The sequence below is a fragment of the Typopeltis vanoorti genome, chromosome 16 (genome assembly GCF_054136105.1).
Source record: "Typopeltis vanoorti isolate ZY-2024b chromosome 16, IOZ_Tvanoo_1.0, whole genome shotgun sequence".
Lineage (NCBI taxonomy): Eukaryota > Metazoa > Arthropoda > Arachnida > Uropygi > Thelyphonidae > Typopeltis > Typopeltis vanoorti.
The window spans coordinates 53278097-53295102 of record NC_143564.1 but is presented as its reverse complement, the minus strand read 5'-3'; the positions used below and the strand labels follow the sequence as shown (position 1 = coordinate 53295102).

Sequence of the window (17006 nt, the reverse complement as noted above, 5' to 3'; positions counted from 1 at the left end):
GGTTTTAAAATTTGGAAAACAAAGATGGGATGCAGAAATTATGCTTGGTGAGAATATATTGTTGGAGGTAGAAAAAATAAGAGATCTGGGGGTGATAATGGATATGGAGCTAAAATTTAGGGGACACAGCCAAAATTGTGAAGACAACACAAAGGCTTCTGGGAATGATGCAGAGGACATTGACGTGTAAAAGTAGGGAGATTCTTGTTCTGTTGTATAAGGTTTTGATTAGGCCATACATGGACTATTGTGCCCAGATTTGGTCACCGGGTTTTCAGAAGGATGAAGAGATGTTGGAAAGGGTTCAAAGGCGACTTTGAACTGGAATGTTGAGTATGAGGAAAGATTGAGAAGATGTAATTTGTAGAGTCTGGTGGACAGGAGGAAGAGGGGAGATATGATAAAGACCTACAAGTTGGTAAGGGGTTGTTATAGGATCAGTGGTGGAGAAGTTCTACAGAGAATAGTGGGAGATCAGGGAAGAACCAGAGGTCATCCCTGGAAACTGTATAAAGAGGGTGTGAGTAGGGGAGTGAGAGGAGGTTTTTTTTTGTGCAGAGTTGTGAATAATTGGGATGCCTTGCCTGAGAGTGGTGTCTGCAAGGAGTTTGAGTGTGTTTATAGGATCAATGGTGGAGAAGTTCTACAGAGAATAGTGGGAGATCAGGGAAGAACCAGAGGTCAGAAGAACTAGGGGAGTGAGAGGCAGGTTTTTTTTTGTGCAGAGTTGTGAATAATTGGAATGCCTTGCCCGAGTGGTGTCTGCAAAGAGTTTGAGTGTGTTTAAGACACGGTATGATGAGGTGTGTGTGTGTGTGATGAGGGGATCTCCCAGATGAGTCTTTGATTCCATGAGGTCTTGGGGTAATAATAATAATAATAGTGATAATAATTCTATTTCTTTTCCATTGATGCTTCTTTTGTTGATGCTGCTGATCTTGAACTCTGCGAATGTTGAGTTTGGATTTTTTTCCAGTAGTTAACTTTTCACTGTTTGTTCTGTTTCCTCGAGAAAACAATGACTCTTTTGTTTAAAGTGGACAATGCCTCAGCTGTCATTTAATTCTATCATGTTTCACCATCATATGTTGGTTTAAACCAACAAGAATACAATTTGGTCAGGTAAATCCCCAGTGGCTAACCCATCTCTGTTTGCTCAACATCCAATTAGATATCTACTACAGGAGATGCACCACAAGAATGTGAAGATTGTATGTTAAGTCAGAAGAGCTGGTCAGTTCTATACAGTCCTTAAAAGGCTACTAGGAGATCTCCTTCCAGTTATTCAGCTTTGACCCTTATTTATTTTTATCCCAGTCAAAACTAAAGCGTTGATCAGTTCCTATTTTTAATCTCCTGTATGTTTATCAGAGGTTTGCTGGTTTTTTGTAGGTGACCTGAACCAGCATGAGGATATCACTAACAATAACCTAATCAGTAAGATTTCTTGCATCTCCTTTCCATGTGAATTTATACACATCTTTATGTTGAAATGTGGTTTTAATAATGACTAATACCATGATTTGATCCAGTTGGTATGTACGCTATTGGTCTTGCTCTTTTTTGCTTTTTCCGAAAAATATTTTCTTTGTATTCATTTTTTATGTTGTTTATATCCCCAACAGGGACCAACTTTTTCTTTATGCCTTCTCTAATTGACTCAAAACATTCTTTCATGCTTTCCCTTCTCTAATTGACTCAAAATATTTTTTCATGCCTTCCTTAGTAGAACCATCTGTGGATCATTTGCATAAATGTCTCATTTTCTAATTTCTCATTTTGATGTTTACCCACATCATTTTACTTGATGTTGCATGCCATTCAAAAAGATTATCCTCCTTATTTGTATTGAATACTATAGTGACTTCTCCTTTCCCTAGGCATTATTGGCTAAACATATTTTCTGGCCTTGTTGGCCAAGTGGTTTTCCTCTCTGCTCTCTCCAACCGACAGACTGCGGGTTTGAATCCTATAGTAGGCATGGATGTTTGTGATTGTCTTTAGGTGAAAGATGAATTTAATTGCTTGATGTGAGACTGCCACCCAACTTGCTTATCGAAGGCCTGAAGTGGCTTGAAAAAGTTTGTTTGAGAGTGGGGTTTCTGGGCTTTCTAAAAAATAACCAAAAATATATATATATATATATATATATATAAATATATTAAAGTTAAGGGGATAATAAATCCCTCATTATTTTAAAGCTGGATACGAAACTCGGAGATCGAAATCTAAGAGTTTCATGCTGAAGAACTATCGGCGAGTCCAAGCGTAAGTCCAACACCTGGTAGTACAACACTAGGGCAACTCGGAGCAAAGGTGGAGCAAACGCTCTCACTATCCTTAATATTTTCTCATAATGTACAATGCAGTTCCTAGGAGATGTATTACTGTTTTACATTATGAGGAGAGGTCACTACCCAGACCGGTTTCAACCTTTATTGGGGTCTCATCAGTGAGTAGGTAGACCTGGATAATACCAAGGTTTAAGTGAAACGAACTTACATACCTTTGCTATACAAATTGCTAGAAAGATGTACCCATATATTATTACTACAATAAAGAGCCAAGAGGCTATTATTTTCTGGTGGCATACATTAAGTTAAGGGGATAATAAATCCCTCTTTATCGTAGTAATAATATATGAGTACACCTTTCTGACAATTCGTATAATAAAGGTATGTAAGTTCGTTTCACTTAAACATTGGTATTATCCAATTCTACCTACTCACTGATGAGACCTCAATAAAGGTCGAAACCAGTCTGGGTAGTGACCTCTCCTCATAATGTAAAACAGTAATACATCTCCTAGGAGCAGCGTTTTACATTATGAGAAAATAGTAAGGATAGTGAGAGAGCTTGCTCCACCTTTGCTCCGAGTCGCTCTAGTGTTGTACTCAGGTTTTGACTTACGCTTGGACTCGCCAATAGTTCTTCGGCATGTAACTCTTAGATTTCAATCTCTGAGTTTCGTATCGGGCTTTAAAATAATGAGGGATTTATTATCCACTTAACTTAATGTATGCTGCTGGAAAAAAATAGCCTCTTGGCTCTTTATCGTAATAAATATATTTTATCAAACTAGAAAAAAATATTCTAGGTTATCCGTTTCATGAATGCATTTACATATTTAGGCTTAAGTGCTGGTTTACACTCATAATACAATTTAATGGAATAACTATAGCACAAAAAGAAATAATTAAACAGCAGGTTTAATCATTTCAATGTTTTGTCTCTATCACAGAGATATCTTCAGAAATACAATGTTAAAATTGTAATAACACACACACAAGAAACAATAAGTGGAGGAAATGAAATTAGACTATACAAAGACTCAAGTCTTATGAGGAGTGCTCCTCTATGGGCGTTGTTGGCTAGCCTTAGTTGTTGGTGAGAGGCCTAAGAGTTCAAGTTTCCAAATCTTGGAAAGTTTAACACAACCATATTTATTAAGATTAGGCCTTTTTTTTTTTTTTTTTTTTTTTTAAATCTGCTACTGATACCTAAAGTCTTTGAAGTTTGTGTTTACTGTGATGGAGCATAATAATTTTCTTCCATCTGATTCTGTGCAAGATATCCAAGACATGGTCAGTTAGACCTGACTGACCATAGTTGTGGCTTCAGATTTTTTTTTTTTTTTTGTTCATCTAGCAGATGTTTGCAGATCTCCATAATAGCTGTTAACCATAATATAAGTTGCAAGAACAAGGAACTTTGTAACCACTTGAAACAGAGATGGGAGGAGAGTGGAGAAGGGAAGCTAGATTTAAATGAGGCTCATATGCAGTGCAGAGATTATGTTTCTTTCAAGTTCGGGCTATTTTTTTCTGAAGCGCCCCTGATATAGGGAATAGTGAGGATGCGAGGAGATGGAAGGGATAGAAAATTTGTAGATCTTTTTTGGCATTGTAACCATTGGACAGGATGATTTAGTGAATAAAGGCAAATTTAGCAATTCAAGTCTTTGGAGGTTGTTTTAGTAGCCAATTCTTTACTGTTTATTCTAGTATCACTGATGAAAATAGATGAAAAAAGAGACCTTGTATGGTGTGTTTTTCATTCAGCATGATATATGTACCATCATAATTTATATGTGAGTTTAGTATGATGCAGTTTGGTTATTTTCAGTTTTGACTAGTTATTTGATTATAATTATTTAGCTATCTGAGTAGTTTCAATATAATTTCTAATATAGAAAAGCTTGGTTGGCAAAATGCTAAATTTACAGCCCATCTTTTTATTCATCATTGAAATGAATTCCTAGTAATAGGGTTGCACTCCTAGTTAACTAGCATCAGCCCTTAAACATTGCCATATTTCTTTCTCATATTTAAAATGAAGTGCAACATTGGTTTTGAAACTTAAGAAATACATTCATTGATTATATTAATGATAACATAGGTTAGGTTCAAAAGAGAAGAAAGAATTCTTCATTGTAATGTAAAGATTGTAGCACATTTAATTGCTATTAAGTGGTTTATATGATAATATAAACCACTTTTAAACCACTTTAAAAAACAGTTTATATGATAATGATGATACTTAAATTAAATTATGGAAAATACCTGAGACAATATTCCAATGTTATTCATGGTTATTTCATTTGACTTGAAGGTTGTCATCAGACTATCCATCATGGATAATTTATGATATAAACACATGGGCTTCATTGTTTAATTGAGTTTTTTTTTTTAGTTTAAGACACTTTGGAAATGGATCTTTATACAGGTCCAAATTAGTGTATTTATAATTAAAATTTTGATTAAATTTAGTCATTCAGTAATGTCTCTTTCATGCATAACATTCAAGCCTTGTCTTGATGAGTACATTAATTCTGTTAGGTGGTAGTTTTATATTTATATTAAACAGAATTTTGATTTCTTCTGTAGGGGGTACTGTGGAATTTTTTATTTATTTTGTGTTGTTAATATATATATATATATATATATATATATATATATATATATATATATATATATATATATATATATATTTCCCCCCCTAATAATTGACTTTCTTTTTTTAAAGCTGTTGAATGCCATCGCACTGTAGTTCTGTGTATTCTCTACCACATAAGTATGGATGACCGCTGCAAATCTTTATTTACATATACAGATTGCATCCCTATAGTAAGTTGTATTCCATTTCAATAAATTTCTAAAGAAAATTATTGAATATTTCAGTATGTTATGATACCAGGCTTTTAAAACTATTATCTTCTGTATTTTATCCATTGTTTTAATTTTAATGGAGTGAATGCTAAATGTTTATTATTTTTTTTAAATCTCACTCTTTTTAAAATTGCCACTTTTTCCCCTTTCAGATGTTTATGAAGAATATATACATTACCTGGTTAGAATAGAATTTTTTATTTGGAAGAGCCATAATAGAAATGGGCTAGACAACCAACTGTATATACAATTTATTTGATAAAGGGTGATTGAAGTGCAACATGATCATCACCCACAAATTGGTATGTTGCTTTTAATGCTGTCACTGTAACTTGTACCATTATCAGGTACAAGGTATTAGCTACAGAGCCTTCAGTTTAGAGAAGGGGAGGAATGATGTTCACCTCATGCTACAAATTCTTTTTCAAGTGCAGAGATGAGGATGGTAAAAATATAGCTGAATAAAATCCTATGCTATGTAAGATGTCTTCATCTTTTTTTTTTATGTAAAAGAGAATAATTGATGACGTGCATTAATACTGAGGTTATTAATATTGCCTGGCTAGAAAATTAGTAACTGTTGAAAAGTGCAGTACATGGTTGATATGAAAGAGGAGTGTGAGACTCTCTCTCTCACTTCCTCTTTGAGATTTCTCCATATCAAATCTTTGCCATAACAAAAAAGCAAATTAACTATGTTTCAGTTAATATTTTAAATTCTGTAGTGCAATCTCAAAGTTCATACCTAGTATTATTTCCTTTTCAGTATCTGTAATTTTTTACTTTCAGTTAAAAAAAAAAAAAAAATTAGTTAACATATTTAATTCATTTTAATCCAGACAGTGTAAAATGAATAAATTGTTTAATTAATATTCTAGAAAGAAATATATATTGGAAAAGTGTGAAAGCATTTCCTTTAATTGGAACATAAGTTTAAAGATTTATAAAGGATATGCTTTTGCACTCACGCATGCAAAATTAAAGTTATCTTCAACTTTGTATCGTAGGGTCATATTTTTCAAGTTAAAAGAGATAACTTTGTTAAACTTTTTAGAAATTCACAAATTTGATTGTGGCATTTGTGAGACATAGTCTTTTAACACAATCTCAAAAGAAGTTTCAAGGCTTTATTTCAAAATAAAGAAAAACAAAACAAATTTTAAAGGTATTTAAATTTATTTAAACATCTTTACATAATTTGTCTATAAACAAATTATATTGCTTAGTTTTATTATTAAAATGAGAATAAAAGGTATATGTGGATATCATCATGTTGATTAGATTTTAGTCTGTTTGTCTAAATGATATTCTAATGTAAACAGAATGCAGCAGATAGTGCTTATAGTTTTGCTGTCAATAGAAGACTAATGAAGCTGATAAGCTCAACCACACTTCGAGTTAAAGTTACTAATGGAAAACAACATTTCATAAAATAAAAAGAAGCAAAATGTAATATTAGATATATGAAGAGCCAAAGGCTTCAATTTGGCGACATATGACATGTTTAAATTAAGGGATATTACATCCCATATTGTTTCTTAGCCGAATAAGAAACTCAAAGAGTTTCATGCCGAATATAGTAGAAACTATATATAAAATTCGTCGATTCCAAGCGTAAGCAAATACCTGGATACCTCAGCAACTGACCCTTAAGGTAGTGCAAGCTGAGGCAACTCATGTCAAAGGTGGAGCAAGCTCCGATCACTATTCTTTATATTTACCCATAATGTGAACTTAGCTCCTAGGAGCTGTATTACTGTTCTTAGTGTGAACTTAGCTCCTAGGAGCTAAGTTCACATTATGGGTAAATATCAAGAATGGTGATCGGAGCTTGCTCCACCTTTGACATGAGTTGCCTCAGCTTGCACTACCTTAAGGGTCAGTTGCTGCAGTATCCAGGTATTTGCTTACGCTTGGAATTGCCGAACTTTATATAGTTTCTACTATATTCGGCATGAAACTCTTTGAGTTTCTTATTCGGCTAAGAAACGATATGGGATGTAATATCCCTTAACTTAAGCAAAATGTAATATCTTCCTACACTGTTGGAATTAAAATATCTGTAGACATTTTCCTGCTGATTATAAATTTGGCATCAGGCAAAAAGGAAACCTCGATTGTGCCACTTACAAATGTACTGCTATGACAACCACTCTTTACCATTTGTGATGTCATTTGCATAGTCATATTGATTGAAAGTACAGAATATGCTATGCCGTGATATGAGCAAAACACTGATGGGCATATGAAACAATGCATAAAGAAGTCAAAAAATGGAATGGATAAAGATAAAAAGAGGAGAGCTGTAAAAGTCTCCCTTGAGAAGAAAAATTAATTACCCAGAAAAAATATTGTATTTTTTTGTGATTGTTATTACCAAAACTTTCTATGGATAAGTTAATTCACTTTTGGTGGTAGATGAGTTGTGAGCTTTTGTGAAGACTTGAAAGGAGGACTATATAATATATTTATGTACGTGACCACTGTCAAATAAAACACAGAAATGCTCAAAAATAGTTTTCATACTCATTATTGGTCATTTAAAAGCTTGTGAAAAGAATCATTGATGTTTTCATTCCAGCTTTAACAGAAACTGAATATATTTGAGTTAAAGCCCAAATCTGCAAGTACAGATATGAGTTGTTCTTTATTTCCTTGCAACAGCAAGGGAATCTGGTATTGCTTTTTGCTGCTTCTCTTGGAGAGCCTCCATTAATTCAGATAGCTGAAGACTTGTTTTTGAGAAGCATATATTTTGAAATTCAAGGATACAATCAGTCAGATTTTTCCTAAACTATTAATTTCTTTGGTGTATATTTGATTCTTAATTGGATATGTTAAATTTTAAATTAAACTTGCCAAGAAATTATATTCTTGTTTAACTTTTTATCCAAGTGTAAGCAGCAACTAGACTGCTTGTATATAGAAACTGATGGCTTCACATGAATTGTCTTAGTATCCCATAACACATCCTTTAGTAGATTTGTATAATGCTATGCATTATGGGAAACATTAGTACCCAGACCGGTTTCAACCTTATTTCTGAGGCAATCGATTGAAGTCGTTAGCTTTTATATAGTCTAGTCATCAAAATACTTTATGTGCAAACTTTGTGTTGCTTACACTTGGATAAAGGATTAAACATGAATATAATTTCTTAGCAAGTTTAATTTAATTTGTAACCAAGAAAAAATGTTCTATATTAAATTTTGTATCTATAGGCAACTTATAATCGATACCAGTTTAATATTTAATTTTATATTGAGATGTGCATGCTCACATACACAATGTATTCCATGTGTCAGAAGATTAAATAAGGTAGTAAAATGGATGAATGACGAGATTAAGCGCTCGCGCACACACACACACACACACACACACACACACACCCTCTCTCTCTCTCAGATGATGAAATGCTGAAAAGACATTTTAGTGTGATTTATATGAATGCTGAGAATTGCCTGGGTAAAGAACCTTTCTAGTTTAACTAAAAAAGGGAAAAGATATTTTTTTTAAATGGCATAGTTCAGAACAGGGCTGATGTAAGATAACAGAAGTATTAACATAAATAACATTAGTTTATGTTAATTGCAACATTAAGTTTTTTTCACTAGTCATCATTTCTTAAATTGTTTCAGCAAAATCCAAATGAAACCAAATGAAACCCTTCATAGAAGAAACTTTTTATATGAATTTAAGCAAAACTTGTTCTACCTCAATAAATTTTGGACTGCTTGCTATGAGTTATCCTTTTATATAGCATCCTATAAAATAAACTAGTGATACAAAATTGTATTGAGTTAACAGTTTAATGCGAACAGCACTCACTTGATGAACCTTTCTTTTTCTTCTTTCAAGAAGGCTGACTTCTGATGGATAAGGATGACATCCTGATGGGAATAGAGATGGAAGGATATGATGTATTTCGTAAAGATAGAAAGGGTAAAAAGGGAGATGGAATGGAATGCTATTGATGATAGAAAAAGTTATGTCCATACAAGGTAGAGATACAAGAGGGAAATTGGGGCTTTGGTTTTGAGGCAGTATGGTGTGAGATAGAGGTAAATAGAATGAAATACTTAGTCAGTTGTTGTTACAGATCTAGTAATGTGAATGTTAGTGACCATGAAATGTATAATCAAATTAGCCAAGCAAATAAGAAAAGGGTGATCATTATGGGCGATTTTAATGATGGCAATATAGTTTGAGATGAGGAGATAGCAACTGAAAGTAAAGAAAATGAGTTTCTCGAGTTTTTAGGGACAACTACCTCAGGCAGCAGGTAACAGAGGGCACACTAGGATTGAGGGTCTTGGATTTGATCATCTCATCAGAGAATGTTTTTATAAATGAGGTATCAAATCACCTTCAATTTGGTGAGAGTGACCATGAAGTGATTGCAGAATGTAAGGTTTTAAAATTAGGCAAACAAAGATGGGATGTAGAAATTACGTTTGGTGGGGATATTGTTGGAGGTGGAGGAAATAAGTGATCTTGGGGTGGTGGTGGATAAGGATCTAAAATTTAGTGGATATATTGCAAAAATTGTGAGAACAACACAATGAATTCTGGGAATAATGCAGAGGACACTGACTTGTAGAAGTAAAAGATTCTGGTTCCATTGTATAAGGCTTTGATTAGGCTACATATGGACTATTGTGCACAGATTTGGTCACCTGGTTTTCAAAGGATGAGATGTTAGGGTCCAGAAACAACTGATCTCTGGAATGTTGAATATGAGGAAAGGTTGAGAAGGTACAATTTACATAGTCTGCTGGATAGGAGGAGGGGTAATATGATAGAGATGTACAAGTTGGTAAGGGATTGTTATAGGATCAGTGTTGCAGAGATTTTTCATAAAATGGTGGAAGATCAGGAGAGAACAAGAGGTCATCCCTGGAAGGTGTGAAAAGCAAGTTTTTTTTTCCATGCAAAGTTGTGAATGATTGGAATGCCTTGCATGAGAGTGTGGTGTCTGCAGAGAATTTGAATATGTTTAAGGCAAGGTATGATGCGCTGTGTGTATAACAAAGGGACCTCCTAGATGACTCCTTTGACTCCATGGGAGTCTTAGGCTAATAATAATAATAATTTCAAGTATTTTTGTTTTGTTTATTGAATGTACAAGAATGCATAAATAAGTCTGTTTCAAAAAACTGCAAAGAAGATGTAGGAAATATTCTGTTAATGCTTTCACTAACTTTGTTTACGCTGCGTAAACATTTCCTAATGAATTTAGATTTTCATTTTATAGTGATCATTTACCATTAAAAAGCTTAGTATATGCCTTTTGGTCTCTCCCTTTTTATTTGCAAATTTCTGGATGTTATAAAGAAACTTTCTTCACATGGTCACTTGTCTATGTAACTAAAGCTTCATACTGAAATAAAACCATCATGTCCTGTTTGTTTGTATTTGATGGGAAAGTTACAAAAAAAAAGAAAAAAAAAAAAACAAGTTCCAGTACCATAATAATTGTTTGGTAGACAAGAAGTATCATTTTTAGATAATGGATATGGTTTATCATATATATTATATTTCATACAGAAAATCTTAGTAATGCTTTTTGGTTATAATTTTATGAAGTTTTAAAAAAGTGTCCAAATTCCAAACTTTTTATATATCATCATCATCATCATACGTATCAAGGATTTAGGCCTAGTATGGCCTGTTCTGACCTTAGAAGTCATCGTTGAATCGTTTAAGAGGACGTCCTGGTTTTCTTTTTCCTAATGGCTTGTACTTTAAGGCTTGTTTTGGTAATCTTTCTGTTTTCATTCTTTGAACGTGTTCCATCCATTTATGTTTATATTTTTTAATTTTTTCAATTACTGGTTCTTGGTTTAATTCTTTCATAATATCTTCGTTTCTTTTGTGATCAAATAGGGTATACTTTGCAGTTTTTCTCATAAACTTCATTTCTGCTGTTGTTAATCTTTGTTTGTCTTTTTGTTTTATTGTCCAGATTTCGCTTCCATACATTAAGGCCGGTAGGGCTAATGTATTGTATACTTTTAGCCTGGTTTGTTTTTGAACTAGGTTTGGTTTAAATATAGAGTTAATTACTCCTGTTATTTTTAAATATTTTGCAATTTTTATGTTTATATCTTTTTCATTTTCATAAGTGATCATACATCCTAGGTAGTTAAATGAATTCACCTGTTCTAAGATCTTGTTATCTAATACTATTTTAGTTCTTGCTGGATCTTGTCCTTTAAAGGCCATAGTTTTTGATTTTTCCGTTGATATTATCATACCATAATCTTTGGATATCTCATTTAGATTTAAAATAGCTATCTGTAAGTTATCTTCAGAATTTGTAATTATTATTTGGTCATCTGCAAAGAGGAGAGTGTTTAAGTTAACTGTAGGTGAAAGTTTAATTCCTTGATGTAAATATTTACTCCATTTTATTATTATTTCATTTAAGTAGATATTAAAAAGAGTTGCTGAGAGGGGGACATCCCTGTCGGACCCCTTGGTTTATCTCTCTTGTATATGATAGCTCGTGATTTAATCTTATTTGTATTTGATTATTTTCATATATACTTGTGACAGCTTTTAGGATATTATTTGGTATTTGTCTTTCTTTTAATATGTTAAATAATATGTTTCTTTTAACTTTGTCAAATGCTTTTTCAAAGTCAATAAATGCAATATGTGTTTCTAAATTATATTCTCTTCTTTTCTCTATTATTAATTTTAGGCAGAAGGCTGGGTCTATACATGATCGTCCTTTTCTAAATCCATTTTGTACCTCTAGAATAAAGTTTTCGGAATATTTCATTAGTTTGTTATTTAAGATTCTGCTATATATTTTGTAACATGAATTTAGTATACTGATACCTCTATAGTTTTTAGGGTCATCTCTATTACCTTTCTTAAAGATAGGAATCACAATTGCTTTTTTCCATTCTATTGGGGGGATACCAGTTGAGTAAATTTTATTTAAAAATAATAAGAGTCTTCCTTTGAATCTTGTTCCTGCGTATTTATATAGTTCTGAACCTAGCTTATCTTCTCCAGGTGATTTTCCGTTTCTTGTTTCTTTCAGGCTGATTTCTAATTCTTCTTCAGTTATTTCCTTTTCATTTTCGTTAATTGTTTGCCAGTTGTTTTTTTTTAAATATTTGTCTGTCCACAGTTCTGTGTAGTAATTTAGAAATTCTTCTAATTTCAATTCAGTGTTTAATTTTATGTTTTCTTTGGTATCTGCATTTAGGTGTTTCAAAATCTTATATACATTGGGTCTTATTTTATATAAATCATGTTCTAAATTAGAAACAAATTTATTCCATGATGCTCTGTCTTTTTCTGACTTCTCTTTTAGCTATGGCTCTTATTCTTTTATATTCTATTTCATCTTCTAATCTTTTACTGCTTAACCATTTGTGATAGGCTTCTTTTTTCTTTTTGATTATTTCTTTAATTGTATCATCCCAGATCTTCAGTTTTTTTCTTTTATTGAATTTTTTGGTCTTTCCTAAGTTTTCATTTGCTGCTGCATTTAGTATTGTTTTTATATTAAGCCATTCTATTTCTATTTCTTCATTTTGTTTTATTTTATCTAGATACTGGTTAATTCTTTGTTTATAGCCATTGTACATTTGTGTCATTCAATAGTCTAGTTTTATAAACAAATGTTTCAATTTTTCTTTCTGTTCTTGTTACTTGTAGCCATTTAGGTGGTAATCTTAATTTTATTTTAACAAGGAAGTGGTCACTGCTTATTTCATATCCTCTGTGAACTCTAACATCTAGTGAAAATTTTGATGTCTTTTCATTTAATATGAAGTAATCTAATATTGATTTCGATCCTCTTGCTGCCCAAGTATATTTATGTATGTCTTTATGTTTATAGAAGGAATTCATTATTTTTAGGTTATTATAAACTACAAAGTCAATCAATTTTTTACCATTTCTGTTTAGAGTGTGTTCTCCATGTATTCCTATATTATTATTAATTTTCATGTTTCCAATTCTTGCATTTAAGTCTCCTGCTAAAATTATGTAATCATTTTTATTTATTTTATTATATATGTTTTGTAGTTGATTATAAAAATCAATATTATCCTGTTCTCTTCCTTCTTCTGGGGCATATAAACCAATTATTGTTAAATAGCCTCTATCTATTTTTATTCTAGCTTCTATTATTCTTTCATTCCATAATTTATAATGTTTTAACTGTTTTGAAAGGGAGTTATGAATCCAAATCATGACTCCTGCTTGTGCTCTTTGGTCTCTGTCGACTCCACTGTATATCACATTAAAATTTTCAGTTCTCATAGTTCCTTTTAATTTCTTTTTTGTTTCAGTGATTACTGCTATTTTAAAATTTCTTTCATTTAATAACTGGTCTAATTCTATTTCTTTATATGCTATTCCTCTTACATTCCAGTTTGCTATGTGTATTATATTTTGTCGTTTCCATTTTCGTATATATCATGTATCATCTTTTTATATATATATATCATCCTAGTATATATTGATATATACCCATGTCAGTTATTCACAGGAGATACCAGTGTTGCAGTGTCTTCTGATTTGAAAAACCTCAGTTATAAAGGGTTTTTCATTTGAGGGTAAATCAGCTGGTTTCATGGAGGTGGCAGGATCTCCCCTTCCAGAAATTTCGAGTTTCTCATCTCAAAAAAAAAAAAAAAAAAAAAAGAGAGAGAGAGAAGAGACAGAGTCAGAGAATATACGCAATTAATAGATGTAACATAATGCCACCATAGCCTTTATTTCTTTAGTTGCAATTCTTTACAATGTTATTCATAGGCAATGCCAGATTTACGTATAAGCTAAAAAAGCTACAGCTTAGGCCCTCGCAATCTGCCGAGACCTCAAATATAAAAACAAAAAGACCAGCTGATGTAATTTAAAACAGTAGGGGGCCTCTGGGTTTTGTATAGCTTAGGGCCTCAGCAAGTCTAAATCTGGCCCTGTTCATAGGCAAGTTATATATAAAAACGGCAGTTATACTTACACTACACCCACTTACAGTGTTATACTTGTTGACCATACAAGTCAAAAGCATACTGAATACTGAGAATCAATTTTTTTTTATTAGTATTTTTTCCTTGAATTAATGGATGTTAAACTAGATTCAGGCTTTTGATGGCTTTTTCTACTTCAAGTATGAATATATAATGCCATCAAAAGCCTGAAATGTTGAAAGACAGCTGAAGTAGATGATATTTGACCAGAAATGCTCGGTATGGAGGTATAAAAGTCTTACAGTGGTTGCATTGCATAGTTCAGAAAGCCTGGACAGAGAGACAAATTCCAGATGATTGAGTAGAGCTCTCATAGTACCCATATATAAAAAGGAAAATAAAACTGAATCTGAGAATTACAGAGGTATTTCCCTACTGAGTGTTCCTGGTAAGATTTATGCAAGTATACTTGAGAAACGATTGAGAAGGATTGTGGAAGGGAGAAGCTTAGGGAAGAACAAGCTGGATTCAGGCCAAATACAGGCTGTCAGGATCAGATTTTCACTTTATGACAAATAGTTGAGAAATAATGGGAATATAACAAGATCTGTATTTAAGTTTTCTAGATCTGCAAAAGGCATATGACAAGGTGCCAAGAGAAAAGCTATTCAAAACGATACAGTTATATGGTGTCAATGGGGCATTATATCAAGCAATACTTAGTCTTTATTTGAGTTGTAAGTCAGCAGTTAGAATTGAAGGAAGTACAGGAATATGGTTTAATGTTAAGTCTGGTGTCAGACAAGGATGTACATTATTCCCTCTATTATTCATTATCTATATGGATCACATTATGAAGGAAAGTGGTATTAAACTCTTTGTTTTATGCAGATGATGTTATACTTCTAAATAAATCTGTTAGAACTCTTCAAGATTTCCTGACTAAATCGAATAAGTGTTACAATAGATATGGTATGAAGGTCAGCAATAACAAGACGAAGACAATGAAAATAGGCAGAAGCACTGAAAATATCAATTGCATTGTCAATGGAGAACCTCTAGATAAAGTAAAACATTTCAGCTATTTGGGCACAATTTTTAGTGGAGATGGTAAATTAAATATGGAAATAGACAATAGAATCAACAAAGCTGATATGGTAGGAAGTCAACTAAATAAATTTATATGGAATAAGAGAGAAATTAGTTAAAACACTAAATTAGCTGTATACAAGACAGTGTTCAAACCAGTTTTAACTTATGGATCTGAGTGCTGGGTTAGAAGTAAAACACTTGACCAAAGACTAGAGACCACAGATATGAGAGGTCTGAGAAAGATTTGGAGCGTGAACAGATGGCATCAATGGCAATATCACATTAAAAATTAGGAAATTAGGAAAGAACTTGACATTGTTAACATCCAATAATGTGTTAGCAGAACTAATCTTAGGTGGGTTCACTTGAACAGAATGGGAGAGAAAAGATTAGCAAAATAAGTGTTCTCTGCCAGGTGGGCAAAAAAAGACCCACAGGAATAACAAGATATAGGTGGATTGATACAGTAAAAAGTGCCTTAGAATACAGAAATATAAGATCTGATAATGTTGGAGTCCTGACAGGTAACAGATTGATTTGGAGGAAATTTGTAGATAAGAAGTTAGTAATGATTTAATTTTTCATGTAGTACTATCATATCCTGTATACACCCCTTGAGGGTACATGTCAGGAAATAGCTGACGATGATGATGATGAACAGTAGATTGAGGAAGAACTAAGAAAATGAATTAGCAGTCTAGAAACAAAAGATAAATAATATAGCAGATGCCTTAGCAGCTGATTTAGTAGCTGAGAAGATTCCTGAATGCTAAATGAGCACATGTCCTTTGCAAATATAGTAAAAATGTTACAAAGCTATATGTAAAAGTTACTAAATCAAAGACCATGGTAAGCATTCAGGAAGAATATAAAAAATTAGTATCATAAAACTGGGATCATTATCTACCCTGTGTTAAAGGCTTAGAATACAAACTGCTCAACATGGGATGTCCTAACTTCATTGCTTATCCAAACTCACTTTAGCCATGTTTTTTTAATTATATGTTTTTTATGTGACTGCCACCTGCCAAACATTGTAAACCCACAGTACATTAGTACTATTCGTGGGCCAAGGATATTTTGTTTTTATAAATTTTTATTTTTGTTTGTATTTTTTAAATTAATTTTTTACCTTGTCCAGAAACCCTGTTTAGAGACTGATCATAGAAAATTTTCAAGCCACTTCATCCTCCCCCCCACCCTTATAAGTGGGATGGATATCATATACTGGATGATGAAATTCACTTTCCACCTAAAGACCATATGCATCCATGCTGTGATTTGAGCCCTTAGCTGGAGAGCAGAATACTAACCACTCAGCTGCCCAAGCTTGCAATTTTCTGTTTAGCCTCATACCCTAAACACATTTCATGCATTTTTTGACAAGTGTTTTCTTTAGTGAAATGTTCATAGTGAAAAATTTATGGAGACACAACACGTGCTAAAATAATTACTTACTTAACATTAAGAAAGTAACATTCGACGCTTCGACCTCTGTATTGAGGTTATCTATAAATTCCTCTCGTATTGAGATTTTCTTCTGTTTGAGGTTGTTTTAGAAATTGTTTAATGTAGTTTTATTTTATTATTTATTTACTTTTATTAATATTTTTTTCCACCAGAGGTCAGGCTGGGATAAATCATTAACAGGCATTTAGATTCATTTTACTTTTGTATTAGTGCTGTGTCATGTAGCTTGTATCCTGTACATATGTATGTTTTCCTGATGATGTTCTCAATACAGAGGTTGAAATGTTGAATATTACTTTCTTAATTTAAATAAAGTAATTTCTCAGTGGGATTTACA

At 32.6% G+C, this 17006-nt stretch overlaps 1 protein-coding gene across 5 annotated transcripts in view; it reads left to right on the top strand.

Annotated features, from left to right (window-relative positions):
* The window catches only part of Kap3 (kinesin associated protein 3), a 319643-nt gene that overhangs the window by 202423 nt on the left and 100214 nt on the right, over positions 1-17006 (top strand). For all 5 annotated transcript variants that reach the window (XR_016549579.1, XM_090406062.1, XM_090406060.1 and 2 more), the window contains one exon: positions 5026-5126. Coding sequence is in view for 4 of the 5 variants with exons in the window: in XM_090406062.1 (XP_090262188.1) it covers positions 5026-5126 (101 nt within the window). In the remaining variant the exon portion in view is untranslated. The remainder of the gene's footprint in view (positions 1-5025; positions 5127-17006) is intronic.